The 19220-nt window shown below is 38.6% G+C and overlaps 1 protein-coding gene across 2 annotated transcripts; it reads left to right on the forward strand.

Annotated features, from left to right (window-relative positions):
* Positions 1-481: 481 nt before the first annotated feature.
* hrob (homologous recombination factor with OB-fold) lies at positions 482-18562 on the forward strand. 2 transcript variants are annotated; one of them, XR_013816216.1, is made up of 10 exons: positions 482-688; positions 795-848; positions 974-1891; positions 2445-2528; positions 9052-9189; positions 9649-9757; positions 10158-10243; positions 10490-10609; positions 10721-11039; positions 16712-16977. XR_013816216.1 is itself a non-coding variant. In XM_079812575.1 (10 exons), the coding sequence occupies exons 1-10, from the start codon at positions 677-679 to the stop codon at positions 16768-16770; spliced, it is 1779 nt and encodes a 592-aa protein (XP_079668701.1). In that variant the 5' UTR covers positions 482-676; the 3' UTR covers positions 16771-18562. The 2 variants fall into 2 exon arrangements, 1 of the variants encoding a protein (XP_079668701.1); XM_079812575.1 differs by having other exon boundaries at positions 10841-11039; positions 16712-18562.
* The last annotated feature ends 658 nt before the right edge of the window (positions 18563-19220 follow it).

The following is a 19220-nucleotide window of genomic DNA, read 5'->3' on the forward strand; positions in this document are numbered from 1 at the left end:
GCACCATTACAGGTTGGGAGCTCATGACAAAGCCCATCATCACACTTGTATGAAGTTTGTTGTAGACTGTTCATGATTCATTCATTTGCTGGGCAAATAATTTGTAATGTTTTTTTCCTTTTATATTGGCATGCCCTATCAGTACTGTCAGACAACCGTTCATATTTAGGAATATGATATCCTCACATTTAAGGAATATTCTACATTGGGACGCTGTAAAATCTATTAGGCCTAAACCCTGCAGTTTCTGTCGGATTCCATTTACGCAGTGATGATGAGTGCTATTCGCACAAAGTGTAAATAAAGATCATATCTAATTCAACTGAAGCAAGAACCTCGACTGAACGAACACCAGTTTTTCTTTCTCAAAAACTGTGTATTCCATATTTTTGTTCGTCGTGTGTAAACGTGTATGCACGCGTAGAACGCATCCAGCAGAGGGCGCTACGTCACTGATGCTGAACGCGGCAACAAAACACGTGACGTCACATGCGTACGTCAGGAACGCCGTCCGTGTTTGAACGTGGCGGCGCGAGGTTGTGGAAATGAGAGATTATACACTGTATATTCGGTGTTTTACATCTAACCAACACGGACATTTAAACGAATAGTTGCATATACCAATGATTAATGCTTGTCGCGTTGCATATTTGCTCTTGTGATAAACAGAACAGACATGACAGCCACGGTAAGCTATGTACACACAGTTAGCATTTTTGTCGTTAACTAATAACTACATAAACTGATCATTGCGTGTTTGTGTTGATGATATTGTTCACTGTTTGTTTATACAGGCTTGTAAGAAATGGAAGGGGCTGTTCAGTGTTGGAGAGGAGTTTGATGATGAGGTTTGGAATGTACTTTTAGTTTTGACGTGCATTTTAAAGTATGCTAGTATATTTTACAAAACAAACTAAATGTACATCGAATAAGATGCTTTTCCAAAAGTTTTTTCTCGGTTTTTCATCCCCAGGATTTGCTCGAAGCTGATTGGACATGTCCATCTGAGCCCACATCTTCTACTGCTCCCTCTGTAGCTCCATCATCTGAGTCCATGGGGAAATCCACTCATGTTCAGCAGAGCTTGTCATCAGGCCCTGTGGAAAATACACCAGGATCTGGTTGTGTGGCAACTCTTCGGACCCCAACATGTGGCACTATCAATTCCCCACCAGACTTCTCCATACCTTGCCATCAGACGCTTTCTTCCTGCGTTTCTTCCCTCAGAGCGCCTGCGTCATCCCTGAAATCCTCTAACCCAATAAACCCTCCACCGCCAGCGTCTTTCATTGTCCCGCAGAGAGACCTCACTCCTCACGATGACTTTGACGACTGGGATGTGGATCTGGAGGAGCTGGATAGCATTCCTCAGGTGGTTTCTTTACCACAAAATATTTCTTCTCCACTGGACAACATTTCACCCGTGAAACGAATGAGACGTCCAGCACCAGAAGTGTCCTCCCATGGCAGGTTTGGTGCTACCTGCTCAGTGTCAGTTGCACGACCCCCAGTTGATTTCAATGTTGATGGTCCCAGGTGTCCATCTACCCCTATGCAGAATCAAAATCACATGCGTGTCCCCGCAACCTTAGTCTCACGACTCCCCAGGCCTTTGACTCCAAGGCCTCCAGTTGTGTCGCCTCAGTGCCAGAGTGGTGCTTCGACACCGAGGACCCCACTGCAGCCCAGAGGATCTCTTTTCCACTCTCTGTCGTCTCCTTTTGATTCCTCTTCCACTTACACACCTCGTCCTCTCAACACGCCCGTCCTGACCAATCACTTGGTCCAGCTGGTGTCTGCAGCCAATAAGACACCTCAGAGACCACAGAGCTGTATGATGACCACCAAAGCACGTCGCTTCCCTGGACCAGCAGGAGCACTACCACAGCAGGTCAGTCTAGCACTCATTTAGCTGTTTACTGGTAATGGCACACAATATGTACTACCCAGATCTGTTATTTAGTGCAGTGGTTCTCAAACTTTTTATACCAAGCACCACCTCAGAAAATATTTGGCCCTCCAAGTACCACCATAATGACCAACATTAAAATATAGTAGCGTAGGTGGCCTAACTATTCAGCTACAGCTCTGAACAGTTCAAAAACGAGGCAGCTTATTCCTAATAAGAATATTTGTTGTAAATACAGTTTGTACATTAACACTGCACTGTGCTTACATACAGGTAAATGAAATGATTTTTAAATTAAAATGTTTTTTTAAAGTTAAATTAAAACTGTACTATACTTAAATGTAACCCCCCACCCCCCAAAAAAAAACCCACTTTACTCAAATAAAGATTAAATGAAAATGTATTGTGTTTTAACATTAATTTATTTATTGATTCCTCTGAGTACCACTAGTAGAACCACACTTTGAGAACCACTGATTTAGTGTATTGCAAGACAATATTTGCTTACAATATTCCGTTTTATGCTATCTTGTAGGTCAGTGGGCGGAGTCTTGATGATATTGTTGTGTCAGTTCCTCAGACACCTGCACATGGAGCCGTTGCTCGCCTAAGAAGTGAGGTATGTGAATGTGAGACCTTCCAGACCTTACAGTCGATGGATTTGAGGAAAATGAATATATAATATATGATGATGAGGATCACATTTTCTTTCTTAACACACTAGCTCGGAATGCTGAGCCAAATGAAGATAAAGATGTGTTCTGGCCTCTGGGGTCTTTATTGAACCAATCAGATAAGGGTAAATCGAGAGTCAGCGAGCAGCTCATTTGATTGGCTACAGGAGAAGGTGGACCCGCCTTCCTCCTCGCGCTTGCAAAACTGAGCGAGTGAGAGAATCGTGCCAAAACTTTAAGTGCAGCTAAAAGAAAGACGGAACTGTACAAATCGGTTTCTTTCGGGAACTTTTTTTCCCCTACATTCACAACAAGTCATTTAGAAATTTGCAACAGTTTATATTTTTTACACAAAGGTTGGTTTTACACGGTCACTCTGTTTTGCAGTTCCTGACTCTGATGATTTCGCTTGCAAGTCGTGCAATGATTTTGGCCGTATCTTGGCGAAAGAAACATTTCAAAAGTCTTAGCACGGAAAAATGGAAGTCAGAAGAATACAAATCATATTTATTTTGCGTTAACATGAAGCTGCAGTTTCAGAATACATTAATTACAATTCTAGGAGATGCATCATGTGAATGCCTGGCTAAAGAGATGCACCTTTAATCTAGATTAAAGCCGCATCTCTTTAGCCAGGCATTCACATGATGCACAGCTGACAGCTCCAGTCTGACTTTTAAGTTGCACATCTCTTTAGCCAGGCATTCGCAAAACAAGGTTTGCAATACGTGGGAGACGATACAGGGAGTGGAGAATTATTAGGCACGTTGATTTTCTGATCATATTTTATTTCCAGGCACATTTGACCAATTCCAAACCACAGTAATCCTAATAACTACTATTAATTTAGTATTTAATAATGTATAAGTGATATATAATTGTTCATGAAGGCTGGAAATGAAAAACACCTTATATTCAGGTGTGCAGAATTATTAGGCATGTTTTCTTTTACAGATAAATTGAGCCAAAAAAGAGATTTAACTCCGACTGAAAAGTCAAAAAGTATTAAATGCCCATGAGAAGGATGCAATACTAATGCAATACTAGACATTGCAGTTAAGGCGTGACCATTGGACAGTGAAATGCTCGTTGGGTCAGCAGGGTCAGACAAAAACATGTGGCGGAGAAAAGACACCTGTTAACTGCAAAATAATTAAGAATTAAGGTGAAGAATTAAGGGTGAAACCATCAGGAACCCTTTAGTCTCCAGCGCCACCATTTTCCAGAGCTGCAACCTACCTGGAGTCTCCAGAAGTGCAAGGTGTCAGGATCTCAGAGACTTCAGTTAGGTAAAGAATCCTAAAAAATGACCCCCACTAAATAAGAATCACAAGCTGAAGTGTTGTAAAATACATGAAGCCTGCTTTTTTATAGGCTTTATAGGTTTTATAGGTTGAGAATGACTCTTGAAGGACCAGCACCACATCCTCTAGTACCACTGTTTGAAGAATTCATCTTCCAGAATCTGGCAGTACGTTTTGGGAGTTCATTTTTAGTCCATCTCTGCAAAACGGACTTCAGGATGGACTAAAATGAACTCCCAAAACGTACTGCCAGATTCTGGAAGATGAATTCTTCAAACAGTGGTACTAGAGGATGTGGTGCTGGTCCTTCAAGAGTCATTCTCAACCTATAAAACCTATAAAGCCTATAAAAAAGCAGGCTTCATGTATTTTACAACACTTCAGCTTGTGATTCTTATCTAGTGGGGGTCATTTTTTAGGATTCTTTACCTAACTGAAGTCTCTGAGATCCTGACACCTTGCACTTCTGGAGACTCCAGGTAGGTTGCAGCTTTGGAAAATGGTGGTGCTGGAGACTAAAGGGTTCCTGATGGTTTCACCCTTAATTCTTCACCTTAATTCTTAATTCTTTTGCGGTTAATAGGTGTCTTTTCTCCGCCACATGTTTTTGTCTGACCCTGCTGACCCAACGAGCATTTCACTGTCCAATGGTCATGCCTTAACTGCAATGTCTAGTATTGCATTAGTATTGCATCCTTCTCATGGGCGTTTAATACTTTTTGACTTTTCAGTCTGAGTTAAATCTCTTTTTTGGCTCAATTTATCTGTAAAAGAAAACATGCCTAATAATTCTGCACACCTGAATATAAGGTGATTTTCATTTCCAGCCTTCATGAACAATTATATATCACTTATACATTATTAAATACTAAATTAATAGTAGTTATTAGGATTACTGTGGTTTGGAATTGGTCAAATGTGCCTGGAAAAAGCCCAGCCCATCTTAGCGACCATCCAACATCGCCCACACTGCTTGGATGAGTATGTAAATATGTGCTGCGCGCTATCCTCTTAATAACAAAATAAACGCAACTAAATTGAGAAAACCGCAAGCATTTATTTTTAATAGAGCAAAATCAAAGCATCTGATCATAGCAACGTGGATATTTTTACATGCATAACTCTGCAATTAGCCACTCCAGTAAAGTCACGTTTATTTATAAAGCACTTTATGCAAAAGATTGCTTAAAACCAAGCAGCTTTACCATATTAAACATGAAAAACAGCACCAGTGTCTCGCTTCTTCAGAAGTACAACTACATTTTCTACTATAAAGCAGCTCTCCATTATGTTCATGTTTTCACTTTTGGACGTCTGACCTCGACAGTCTGAACAGCGGAATTATTTGTTCTTATTTTATTACTGACTGTCTTTAACAATATTTAAAATTTATGAGTTAGGATAATAGTTTTTAGAGTCATAACCTTGTTTATTAAGGTTACATGGATCAACAACAACAAAAACAATACTAGACCTAATTTATTTTATTTATTACATTTTTAGGTGGGGCAAGTAAAAATTTGAACCTGTAGAAAAATCCATTGAGCCCTGATATATTCAAAAAATAATAAGAAGAAAAAACACGTACGCACAAGCTCAATGTAGTAGCTTTAGCGGTAAAAATTACACTAGTAGTTTCGGGAGGTCTACCACCCCCCCCTGAAAAAAATCCTAGGGGAAATACTGAATCGCCATGGACCAATGGTGGTACAAAGGTCTGTACCTACCAGGCGTAGCAAACTTTTCCGGAAAGCTTGCTTTGGCATGATGTTTCGAATTCCAAACAAATTTTTGGCTTATTTTTTAAAAAAAATCGTCACATCAGTTTGTTCTTTGATTTTGTTCTTTACTGCTTCCTTAGGAATTAAGAGGGTAAGTAGCAGTCAGGCACTGCTAATCAAATACCTTGGATTTAATTGATCATCAGCAAGTGTGATCACCTCTATAAGAGCAGAATTTTTGGCAGTTTGCTTGTCTGGAGCCTTCAGGTGTGTGTTAACACGATGCCAAAAAAGAGAGACATAAGCAATGATCTTAGAGAAGCAATTGTTGCTGCCCATCAATCTAGAAAGGGTTACAGGGCCATTTCCAAACAATTTGAAGTCTATTATTGTACATTGAGGAAGATTAAGTTGGAAACATTCAAGACACTTACCAATCTTCCCATGAGTGGAGGTCCCAGCAAATATGTTTTCAGGCCGTGCTATGCTCAGAGAAATCGCAAAACACCCAGGAACTACACAACAGACTCTACAGATCTCAGTTAACATGTTAGTTCAGTTAACATGTAACAAAGTTCATGACAGTACAATTACAAAAAACTGAATGAATTAGTATGGCTTGTTTTGAAGGGTTGCTAGGAGAAAGCTTCTTCTCTTTAAAAAATAACATGGCAGCATCTGAACAAACCACAAGACTACTGCAACAACGTCCTTTGGACAGATGAGACCAAAGCGGAGCTGTTTGCCATAATGCACAACATATCAGCACAAACACCTCATACCAACTGTCAAGCATGCTGGTGGAGGGGTGATGATTTGGGCTTGTTTTGCAGCCACAGCACCTGGGCACCTTGCAGTCACTGAGTCGACCATGAACTCCTCTGTATACCAAAGTATTCTAGAGTTAAATGTGAGACCATCTGTCTGACATCTAAAGCTTGCCATGCAACAGGACAATCCCAAGCACACCAGCAAATCTACAACAGAATGGCTGAAAAAGGAAAGAATCAAGGTGTTGCCCTGGCCCAGTCAAAGTCCAGACCTCAACCTAAAGCAACGCTGTAAAGAGCGGGCAAAAATTCCTCCAGAACGATGCAAGCGACCGATACTGTCAAACAGAAAACTATTCCTTAAACTTACTGCTGTTAAAAGTGGCTCCACAAGCAATTGAATCATAGGGGGTACTTAGCTTGTCACACATGTCTTCTCCATTTTGGCATGTAATATGTAATATGTCATGTGTTGTTGTTCATCTGTGGTTGTATTTACCTAATTTTAAGACCTACTAACGACTACTTTCATTTTTCACATAACTGTACATATGTGTATATATAGTACACCCCCTCTGAAACTTAACACATTCAGCATTTACTCTTTACTTAGAAGACATTTTAGGGTTCTTTAGAGAGATCAGATGTTTCAAGAAGTCTGCTTGATCAATTACCAAAGAAGCAAGTCAAAAGTATTCAGGAAAATAAGCTTTTCTTATCAGTGATAAAATGTTGCAAAAATTGCAATGTTTTTTTTGCTGCTTTAAGTTTAAGCTCAAGAGACCAAACCAAAACATTTAAAGAGAAGTAATTTCTTGACAATTAAAAGTGTTATATAGCCCAGTGAATCATTCTCAGACTTAATGCTGACAACAATGAAACCACTTGGGATAGAACCGTCAGGAGACTTATTTCTTAGCACAAAAGAAGACCGTGGTACAAGAGGATTATCAAACCATTGTTTTAAGTGTGAACAGATAGCAAAAGTAACAGAAATTCAAAAACAATGGACTTGTGACAAGGCCCCTGAAAAAAAACAGGGCTTCATTTTAAGCTTTCATTTAGTGATGAGTGATTTTTTTTTTTTCCTCCCTAGACAAAGAGCTTAAGAAATACCATGTGAGTGTCTCAGAGCCAGCAAAAGCTAAAGAGTGACTGTTTATCTCACAGAGTAATATGCAGCCTGCAGAAGTGACTTTCATGGTTGTTTTCCACAATGGAAATACCTACTGTAGTCAAAGCACTACCTTTTCCCAAGGCCCATATTATATACTGTAGTCGAAGCATAATAAAGTCAATTAGCCTTTTCCAATGCCCATATTTACAAAATATAGATTCTGGGAATCCATACTGTGATCTCATGAGACCAAGTCAATGATTTTCAATCTAACAGCATCCAAAATGTTAAGATGTTGCTAGAGGAGGAGTACAGTGAGAAGTGCCTGGTTCCCACAGTGAAGTTCAGTGGTAGTAAAGCTGTTATATAGGGATGCATGTGTGCTGAAGGTGTGAGGGAGTTGTGCTTTTATCAATGCTTTCATGAATTCACATGAAGATTCCACCCTCTCCTCATTCCCTGCATTTTTGGGCAACATGACAATGACGATATGCATTCTCCCAAGGTGAAAACCCTTCTGTGGACATGTATTTCACCCAATCTTAACACTCTTGAGCACCTGTGGGGGATTCTGTAGAGACAAGTTGAGCAACACTCCCCATTAAAGATCAGATGTGCCAATTTGTCATGAACTTGACTTGAACACTCCGTGCCAAGAAGGGTCAGAGCAGCATACTAAGTTATAGAATATTATACATTTGTTGAATTAAATCTAGGGTGTACTTATTTCTGCATTACTGAAAAATGGCTAATTTATTTATTTTATGCATATTAATGACATGTATTTCTCTGTTTTTATTAAGTATGTTTAATACATTTCAGTTTTGCCATTTTTTCTATGAATTGTATTAGTGATCATTTAGAAAATACTCTTCTCTCAGTGGTTAAAGTACTTAAAGTAACAACAACAACAAAAAACGCCAAATGGCTAAATAAAGCACATAAAATTACTAAAAATAAAAAGAACTGAAATGATAACTATTTGAGTATTTATTAATTAAAACTATTGGAGTATTTATTACATTTGTAATGTTTTTTTTTTTAAGTAATGCTAAAATAACACTGATTTATTCCCAATGTACGGAAACCCAAGTTTTACACCAGGGTCCCTTATAAAAGGAAAGATTAAATAATTAACTTTTTTTTTTTTAATTGTTTACTTATTTGTTTAGATGCACCAAATTTGTCTGATTTAAAAGAGAAGACAAATAAAATCTGTATCTTTTTTAAACTACAGGTGAATTTTGGCATCACTACAATACAAAATGGATCATGTTCATTTTGAGATTTGCTCAATTTTACATTTAATAATGTTAAATGTATTTGGATGATGGAAGAGGTCATCTAAATGAGCATGTATGTAAAATTCAATGTCAGCCACTGCCCATAATTGCTCCAATCCATTGGTAATTGATATTATATCAATTTTTCCTCTTACAAATAATTTTTTTCTTTCTTTTTAACACTGTACAATTGTGTGAATTTGCTGACACATTCACTTTCTCGCACATACTCCCAAACTTGCACTCATCAGACGGGGTGTTCATTTTTCTCAGGTCTCCAGCTCTCAGGTGAGCGAGGACGAGGAGTTCAGCAGGGGTCCGTGGGCTGTGATGAAGTCTGAGATGGGATTGAATGAGAAGAACCCTTCTTGCTTTCTGCATTCTTACAGTGTTGTCATGGTTCTCCGCAAGGTGAGCTACTGAAATCTCACAGCAAACGGTGTATTTAAATTAGATTGAGTGTTTGGGCTTAAGTTTGCAGATTTCTTCGTTTTAGTCAGATTTGTACAATAAATATTTGTATTGCTTTTTTATGCCTGAAGTGGAAGTCCATGACTATAATCAGGACAAATGAGAAGTCTCGGCTCCCAAACTGATAACACAAACATAATCACCGTTGTCATCAGTCACCTTAAAGTGATTATTAATGTAATTTTAATGTGTTTTTCCCAGTGTGTCATAATGATCCTCTGCTAATGGTACATGTGTGTTAAATATTCATTAGGCTGACAAATGCTGATTAGCTTTTCACTTGATTCATTACCAATGGCCTTGCGGCTGTGCTGCAACTTATGTTTTTTTCTTTTCTTTTCTATTATTCTCGTTTTCTTTGGTGCTTATTTGTGACTTAAATCTCTCTCACTCCTCCAGGCAGCTCTCAGGCAGCTAACTAAGAATAAGGTCCCTAACATGGCTGTTGTCTTAAAGAGTATCACACACACGCATGCAGACGCAAAGGCAGTCTTCAGAGATCCCACAGGTACTACAAATAATTAGGGTACACTACCAACCAAACGTTATTTGACAAAAAATATGTAGAGACTAAACAAAATGAAAAGTATGCTTCAAAATGGCCACACTCCGGAAGACTCATTTTGTCTTTTTGAGGCTGGGATTCCTTTTTAACCACTTCTAAACAACTAAACCCCCTATAGTCAGGGAATGTCATAGGCTAAAGAAAATAAATTCTGGCTAAGAAAGTCTTCCAAAGTGTGGCAATTTTGAAGCAGCTAAAATACATCACTCACACATACAATCACAGTTATTGTGAAATCAGGGGGTCCCCGACTGAGCTGGTTTTCCTGGTCTGATTGCACATGTTTGTTTCCAGAAAAGTCTTTTTTTGACTTGTCTTTTCCTGTTTCTTTTTCTCTCTGAAGGTGAGATGCAGGGCACGGTTCATCGTCGCCTGGTGGAAGACAGACAGGGAGAGCTCAAGACAGGAGCTGTGCTACTTCTCAAACAAGTAACTATCTTTTTGACCTCATTATAAGCTATACCATGAAATATGCATTTAAGATTACACCAGAATTTGTTTTACTTTACTCATTACTATTTTAATATATTACTCAGAGCCATGGCTTAACGGATAGCCCATGTTGAGCTGTAGTAATTATATGGGCATTACAATATCAGGCTCACAATATTTGTAGATCCCATTGTGCACTAATGTCATTACCAGGCAGTCCATAGTTTTCAATTTTTTTTAAAGGTGGGTGTGTTTTCACCATCACACCGAAATCACTACCTGAATGTCACACCCAATAACCTTCTCAGGATATACCCACCTGATGGGGTATTCAATAATTCCCAGCCATCCCACTCTCCACTGGTGAGTTGCCTTGTTCTGCTCTCCAGTATATTTAGCCTTTTCTGTTTTAAATATTTCTCTAGGTGTTTAAGAAGTCTAATTTGGTGGTCTCATTTTGCTTGTCTGTTGCAGAAGTACCTTTACTGAGGAGTAGCTTCCTTTTCCAAAATGTTTCTCTATTAAACTATTTGTGTTCTGTCTCTTATTATGTGTTTTGTATTCATTTTGTTCCGTTGTGCCGCATACAAGCAGGAGTTTGCATTGCGTAGTGAACCCAGCAGGCCTGCAGGGGGCCCGGTCTCTCAGATGGAGCTTCACTTTGATGACGAAGATGAAAATGCAGTTGAGGAAAGTCGGGCTGCTGATGGTTTAGACACTACTGCTGTCTCTAATGAGCTCTGTCAAGCATCTACAGTGTCGGGGCCAACTGGGGACACAGCATGGGATACAGGTGTGTATGTAGGAGTTTTGTCAATTAAGCAATATTCCTCAAGCAAGAGTGCTGTTGTAGTCACGAAGCGACATACTAGCTGAAAGCTGGTCTGTATACATAGTATGTGAGTGGGGTGGAGCTTTGCTTTGGTTTTTCATTTCCACTGCTGAGAGAACTTGCCCTGGGGTGTTTCCTGTACAGTGATGTAACTCGCTGCTTATAATATAATAGTGGTTAGTTGCTTATTGTGCTCAAGAGCGTGATCCACATGTCACCTCAGGTTATAAACTGTAGTTCCAACCACACAAGTTTGCAATGCTGTTTGCATGTTCGCTGAAACTTTGTTTTGGGGAAACACTCCTCCCGCTGTTGGTAATGACAGAACTTTGGACCATAGTTGTCTAACAATGCTTTTGGGAAACACATCCCTGAGCTATTCTGGTGTGCTGGGAAAAAAAGAAAAGAAAATAGACCACTGCTCTGCTTCCACACTCACATACTCTAGTCTGGAATGGCACAGCAAGCTGACTTTAAAGAACTAGTGGCGATGAAAACCGTCGTTGTTGCTTCATGCCGGCTGCGCTTGAACACACTATATCAGCAGGTATCAATAGCCTATATTTGTCATTCAGAAGGAAAAAACGAAACAAGGATATACGAGATATACACAGAAATACGAAAGTTAAACAAAGCAGCGCTTGCTTACCATTTTGAAATATCAGTTATATTTTCTTCATTTCAAGCGGCTCATGTTGTTATGAAAATATTCGTGTTTTGGAGTGCTCGGGCAGGATAACATAATATTCGATCAGCCTTCTGTATGTGCCGTCTTTACTTATGCCGAGTTCACACTGCCCGATTTTGACTTGCCGACAGGTTTTGCGAAATCGCAGACAAATTCCCTAAATAATAGGCAAATCGGTGCTTGTGCACGTGAGTGACAATCACACAGTGAGAATTATCAAAGACGCGATCTGAGAGAACAGCCGATGTCCGTGAGCTATTTGGCATGCTAAATATCTGGACTTGTCGGCGGTTCAAACTCCTGCTGTGTGAAATGTGTTCTGACTAAAAAATACACCGGTGATGACCTACAGCCAATTAGAGGGCAAGATACAGGGCAACAGGAGGATCAGGGAGGAGTTATAGACCAGAATATCAGTTTTTTTTTATAGATATATTTACAATTCTATTAAACAGAAACAAAGCACAAACCAGCCGCAACAGCAGCACATTGCAAAATTATTTATTTACCTCCAACTCTCTTTGCAGAACACAATCCCCAAACATTTCCTCCGCCATAATCCTTTTTCTTTTTCTCCTTTTCGCTGCAAATCAGCGCACCGACAATTTGGATCGCAAACTTTCTGCTGTTTATAATTTTTAATAGCAATTATATAGGTTTTTTTTTTTTTTTTTTTCTTCTTTCTTCTTTATTAAAATCAAACATCTTCATCAGTGATGGTATATTAAGAGCAGGGTCCATTTAAATTTGGTATAGAATTTTATGTTACTGACCCCTGAATGACTCGTTCCTTGAATTAATTTAAGTAGGAAGACAAAAGGAGACAGTCAGAATTTCTCAGAAAGCTTTTAATCAGCATCCTTTGAAAAATTGACCATGGATTTGCTGTAGTATCATTGTTAGTAACTGAAGGTCTGTCAGGCCTAGGATGACCTGGTGTGATTTATATTTTTACCAAAATGGAGCATATTGTGATGAATTCTTGCTTATCGCACACCCCTAAGCTGGATTCCTTTTCATTCACACATTTTTCACATTTACGCTTTATTTGAACATACAATATGAGTTTTTCAGATAAGAATAATACAATTATCTTAAACGTGCACTATGTAACTTTCCCAGTCAGAGCGCGTCCTTAGCGTCATTAGCCTAGTGTCATTAGCTGTACATAATGTACCGTTAGTGACACTATTACATGAATAGGGTGGTCACTACTGTATTGCAGTTGTTCCCGTGCTTGATGTATCCCCTGTAATGTTAGTATTGTGTTGTCACGGACACGCTCTGACTGTCACAGTAACAAATGAGCGGTGCCAGAGGTAACTCGGCGTCTTGTCTATCAGCTTCCAAAGTTTGTAACTCCTCGTCTGTGTATTCTGGCTCAAAACGATAATGGTTCTGGATTTTGGTTTGAAACAAAGTAAAAATCCTCTGACAATTCCTCAAAGTCAGCCATGCAACAGTCACGTTCGCTACTATCTTCCTAGTCACGTTGGTTTTGTTGACAGACGTAACAGCGGGGCTTCTCCGGTCCTGCGAGCAAATCACTCCGCCCTCCGCAGTACAGCAGTGCTGTAGGGCTGGGCGATATGACGATATTATGGCATATCGACGATGTCTCGCAAATATCTCGATGTCGATAACAGTCAGTGTTATCAGACGATAATTCACAGTATCATAAAAATGACGACTGATAAACTCACAGGACATTGCGTTGCCAAATACATTATAAATAGCTTAGTAGTTACCATACACTTAACTTTTTAGTGTTTTTGATGCATAGCTACAGTAGCCTATATGTGTTAAAGCAAAACATTGAAGTATATGGATAAGATGTTGGTTGTGGTTGTGCGCAAAGAGAAGCACGTTATAAATTAACGAGACATAGGTTGGCTTGACTAAATGTTTTAAACAGCTCTAAAAATATTATTGGCTATTAAATTATAAATAGAATAGCCTATTAATAATACAAATATTAATCAAACATGTAAACCTGGAACATTTAACCTGGAACATTTAAAATACTAACGCTAAAAATAAAACGAGAGAGCGAAACCTTTGAAAAAAAAAAATATTCAGGACACAATGCGAACGATATTCAATCATTTAGACAAATTGCTTTTATCAGTAACATATTCAAAACGTTTAAAAAAAAAATCAAAATATGGGTAAACAAACATCACCTTAAAATAACTTTATGCAGGTGATCTGTAAAACACCGTAAATGTGGTTTACCCAGCATGTCTTAACAGTTGCGTATGAAAATCATAAATGCATTTTTTAAAATCATCAGTAAAATCTTCAAAAAACTAAATCATCATTCAAAATTAAAACAATTGATTTTTTTTTAATTAGACACCTTAATAATAAAATATAATCCTAACACAACGTTATTTAATTGTCTTAGCAGTTGCCATGCATTTTTTTAAAAATCATTAAAATCATCAAAAATCTAAATTATCATTCAAAATTAAAACAAATATGTTTTCATTTTTTAAAAATACATTAGGCTAGTTCTCAGAAATAAAATATAATCTAAACACCACGTTATTTAATTGAACCTATGCATTTATAAAACATTAACGCAACAATCTAATGCAGGTTTCTAGACACAAAATTTTGCATGATTTTGCTTAGAAAGCCCTTCTTTAATGTGAATTTCGTTTTGTATAAATTGTATCTTAATTTTAATCAACGTTTAATCAGATAATTGCCTGGATTTAATAAATAAGAAGCAAATAGTCTATAGCAGACAATAATTGCGGGAGCGATCACATGCTTTGCGCATGAACTTGAGCGTGTCTCAAATAAACCCAAACTCAGCAGCTACTTGTCTCACAAACATGAGAAATATGTTTATATAAAGCTTGAAATGTCCACTTTTAAACGTAACGAAAATAGTCCAGCAATGCGCAGTGTTCAATAGTGGCAACGATATGCGTCCGTTCATTCACTCTTGTCAAAGACGCATCCGTTTACAAACCAATCAATGTCCCACATAGATGAAGACGAGTGGACGCAAGTGTGTCATGTTAAGTTCTTCGCTCGAATAATTACAATGTGAAACCAAACCAAAACTAACCGAATGTATAAAATGTATCAAAACATGAACTTCGGTTCGGACCTTGGTGCGGACTTTCAGGTGTGAAAACGCCCTACACTCTCCAAGAGCTATCTGCCAAATAATCTGCTGTGTGGATCTCAGGCACATAAATCGTTCCGAGGCAGTTTGATTGTAGTACCCAGTTTTTGTCTATGTAATGAGCAGTAATTGACATGTAAGGCGTCATCGAATTGCTGCTCGACCACATATCCGTCGTAAGAGCGACGTAATCCGCGCTACTGATGTTAGTCATAACCTCAGTTTTCTCTGTATTATACAGCTGTGGAATAGCTGTTCTTGAGAAATAATTCCGACTGGGTACTTCATACTGCCGGTCAAAAGTTTGAAGCATGGACCGGAATTCTGCCTGGTCCACAAGACTAAGAGGCATCAGATCTTTAACCAGAAAACGGGTCACAGCTAGAGTGCACTGTCTCCATTTTAAACTGGATTTATCGTACTTCTTTCCACAAGCGAACGCAGAAGCAATCTGAGTTAAACTAGAACTTTTCCCGCTTTGAGAAGCGGCTGCAGAGCGGGGCTCAAATGAGGCCGCTACACTAGATGGTGTTTCCTATGTGGATATGGCAGCGGAGATTAGGGGCTGCGCATCTTTAACCTTTACTTTTTTTTTGCACAGCCTGCAGATAGCCTCTGTTGGATCCGCTGGTTCTCCATTTGCATTTGGTTTTAAATCCATAATACTGCCAAATTACCGGTGTGCATCTTTTCTTTGATATTAAGCCGTTGTCCTCCATTTTATGCCTGGAAAATTTTGACACAGACATGAGCAATGGCGCGCGTGGGCGAGGTCAGTGCGGAGTAGACGATATTATCAGATATCGCGATATTTTTGAAGGCGATTATCCCCCCCCCAAAAAATTCACATATCGCCCAGCCCTACAGTGCTGCGCCTTCTGAGAATATAGTCCCCGGTGTGTATACGTTTATAATATGGCTGTGTCTCATGTAACCTTGTTATTTGTACACGCTGTGACTATACACATCACAACATGTAAATGGTAAAATGTTGGTGTTATTTTGTCGCCAGTAGGCTAGCTGGAGCCATATACCTCCAGTCTTTGTGCTAAGCTAGGCTAACGGTGGGTGCGTCAGACAGAGTTATGGGATGTACGGAGATGAGAATGGTATGTATGGACTTATCTAACTCTGGGGAATACAGTGAATAAGCTAAAGTCCCAAAAAAGTGGAGTGTTCCTTTAATAAGAAGGCGGCAACACACGCGTCGCGAGCAGCACTTTTATTATGACACAGTCGCCAGTGGCACTTCCGCTTTTCCGGTCATGAGTATGAGGTAATGCAGCTCTGTTTATCATATTAGATACATTTGAGTGTGTTGAACATTGTTATGACGTTACTCTGTGCGTTCGGTCAGCGGCTGCTATGACACTTGTTGCACTGCAGTGAGAGTAAAGCGTTTCTGCAAAATAAAACCGGAAACCGAGGGGAACGCAGATATGACGGCATCAACAGGCGACATCCTCACACGTCCCGGTTCCTCGGTTAAAATAGCATTTTCTCACGATTTAAAAATAGTTGGAAACATTTGGGATATTGTAAGTACTCAACTGAACAAAATGTATAACACTGGGCTAGTGGTTTTTGTATATTTTACTGAAAAAATGTTACATAGTGCACCTTTCATGGATTTTATCACACAGCAAATAATGTTCTGTCTTCTAAACAGTGTTTGTATGCTGTGCTCATATGATCTGTTTGGAATTAGATCGGAAAGATAATTTAACTTGTTTTCAGATGCTCCTGTGTTTTTGAAATGTGGAGAGTGTATGCATTTGAATAATCTTTGTTTCTTTTCTTAAGATGACCTTGATGAGCTGCTCGGGAAGTTACCAGTGGAGTCATATGATGGATTACGTTGATCACACAGTCACTTTAAATGCAAAGTATAATTGCAGAACATGTCTTCTATTAATACGTTATGACCATACCCACGATTGAACAAACAACACCTACTAACCAAAGACTTCACTACTTTTGTTCAGGTTTTGTGTAAACCTTTGTAAATATGTACATACATCACTTGTCTCGTGTATAAATGTTCAGGAATAAATTCCAGATGAGACCCGTAAATGACGTGTTCACTTCTTGAGTCTTGTTGACAAATGCGACATGCTTTTGTAGTTAGTATTAGATGGGTTGAAAGAACGTGTGTGTGTAAGGATAAATGTTAATTCCATGCTGAAATTAGCCAGTAATCTGATTTTTTGGCCAGCTCTCGTTGTGAATTTAAATCATCCATTAAGGCTACAGTTTGCCAGCTGGATTCCTCCTTAAAGGACTTGAATGGTGTAATTAGTCATTTTTGGTGTGCTAGCAGAGTGGCTGGCATAATGGGGTTTGTTCACGCTGTTTAAAAGCTTTTTCATGTCTGTCTTGAGTGGTTGACATTATTTGATCATTTCATTGATTATAATTGTGAGTCCCAGCCTGTTACTTTGTCTTTCACTGCCATCGTTTAATTCACATTTTTACCTGTCTCAATTTAATCTTCATATTTTATGAATTGCTCTGTCTCAACAGCATGTCGCTCTGTGTTTTATTGATTTCTTGATTAGTTTGATTCACTGTGAATCATTATAAAGTCATGAAGGTGCAATTACTTATTCAGTCTTCCCTGGCGTACCTTGCGTCTAATAATGAATTGGTTAAATATTAAATCCCCTGTCCTCCCTGCATACCTTATCATTTAGGGTGGAGGAGGGTTGGATCCATTAGCTGGGGGTCTTATGGCTGTATATGTTTTGGGTTTTTTATGAGTGAGATGGATGTTTTATATCCTCCTGGAACCCAGAAAAAAAGTGTTTTGAATTAAGTATTTTTTCATGTCATTACATTGTTTAGAGCATAAGAAACAAATGGAAAAATTATATTTTATTCATTTATGTCCTCTGTAGCTGACACCAGGACTCGGTTATTTTAAAAATAAAATGACATGAAATTGCATGTATAGGCAAAAACAAAGGCATTTATTTTTAATTCACCAATCAGTTTTTAGGTTTCAGGATTTTTTTTCAAACAAACTTTGTTTAAAGATGATTCTGAAATCATGTTATGAAAGATGTAACGGAATGTTATGAAAGATGTAACGGAATGCATTGATATACCATTTTACTTTATGCAATATGTGGGTAAAATGGCCATACTTGGATTTTCCCATTCAATACAATGTATCTATACACTGCATCTAATTTGCATATTAATGTGTTCTTGGTGCAACATTTAATGAAAAAAGAACTGTAATAATGGGAGTAATAATTAGCAACATTTTCATAGTAAAATCTAATATTTCATAGGAATATTGATATGTAATGTATTTCCCTATTCACTTGTGTCTCCAAAATGCCTGATAAACACGATTTAAGTCCTGGCGTCCACTACAGTGGACATGTATGAAATAAATACCCTGTTTTGTAACATAAACTCATATTTTGATTAGAAACCCCATAACATTTTCCTGAGATGTTGATTCATAACAAACTATTTGAAAATGTATCTGATATTATCATATTTCCTTAAGAGTGTTAAACATTAAAGGTCCCATGGCATGGCATTTTTCTATTATTTTATAATGTTTCCTGAGGTGTACTTATATTGTTAGTATGACTTTTACATCATAAAATGTCATAATTTAGAAATAAAAGGCATTTTTTCAATACTGCTGTTTGCCCTGTGGCTGAATGCCCTGCTTCAAGAGCAGGTGAGGTCTGCTGTGAGACTTCAGTAAAAACGCCCACTGTTGTGATTGGCTGACATCTTTGCATTTTAAATGAGCGGAGGGGGCGTGGTTTAACTTGGTCTCTATGAGGCACGAGCTGCTGCCAGAGAGACGGATGGACCTGAGTTCACTTCACATCAGTTCTCAGCATGTCTGAACTGTTGTAGTTACGGCATATACTTCAGGTTATTCGTCTATTTCTAGTCGGAGGGACTGTCACTCATGTCAGAAAGTTAGTAACTTTGGTAAATTATGGATCAGCGCTGACTGGAGACGCGAACCGTTTAGAACGATTCAGTCCGATTTGGTGAACTGATTCGGTTCACTAAAAATAACTGGTTCAAAAGAAAGATCGTTCGCGAACCGGACATCACTAACGTACTAGAGACGGAGATCAGCGATTGCTTACAAAGTTATTTATAGTAACTACTGAGTTATGAGAGCGCTGTCAGTCAGCGCGAGTTTATTGTGTTTGTATCTGAGAGTTCTGAATAAACACGAGTCCCAGTCACACCGAGTCCGTCTTCATCATTATTGCCAACTTTGTAACACATGCAATGTACCATTACAGCTGTCGAGATGAACGAGTTAAAA

This window comes from Gobio gobio (assembly GCF_949357685.1).
Source record: "Gobio gobio genome assembly, chromosome: 1".
NCBI classification, from domain to species: domain Eukaryota; kingdom Metazoa; phylum Chordata; class Actinopteri; order Cypriniformes; family Gobionidae; genus Gobio; species Gobio gobio.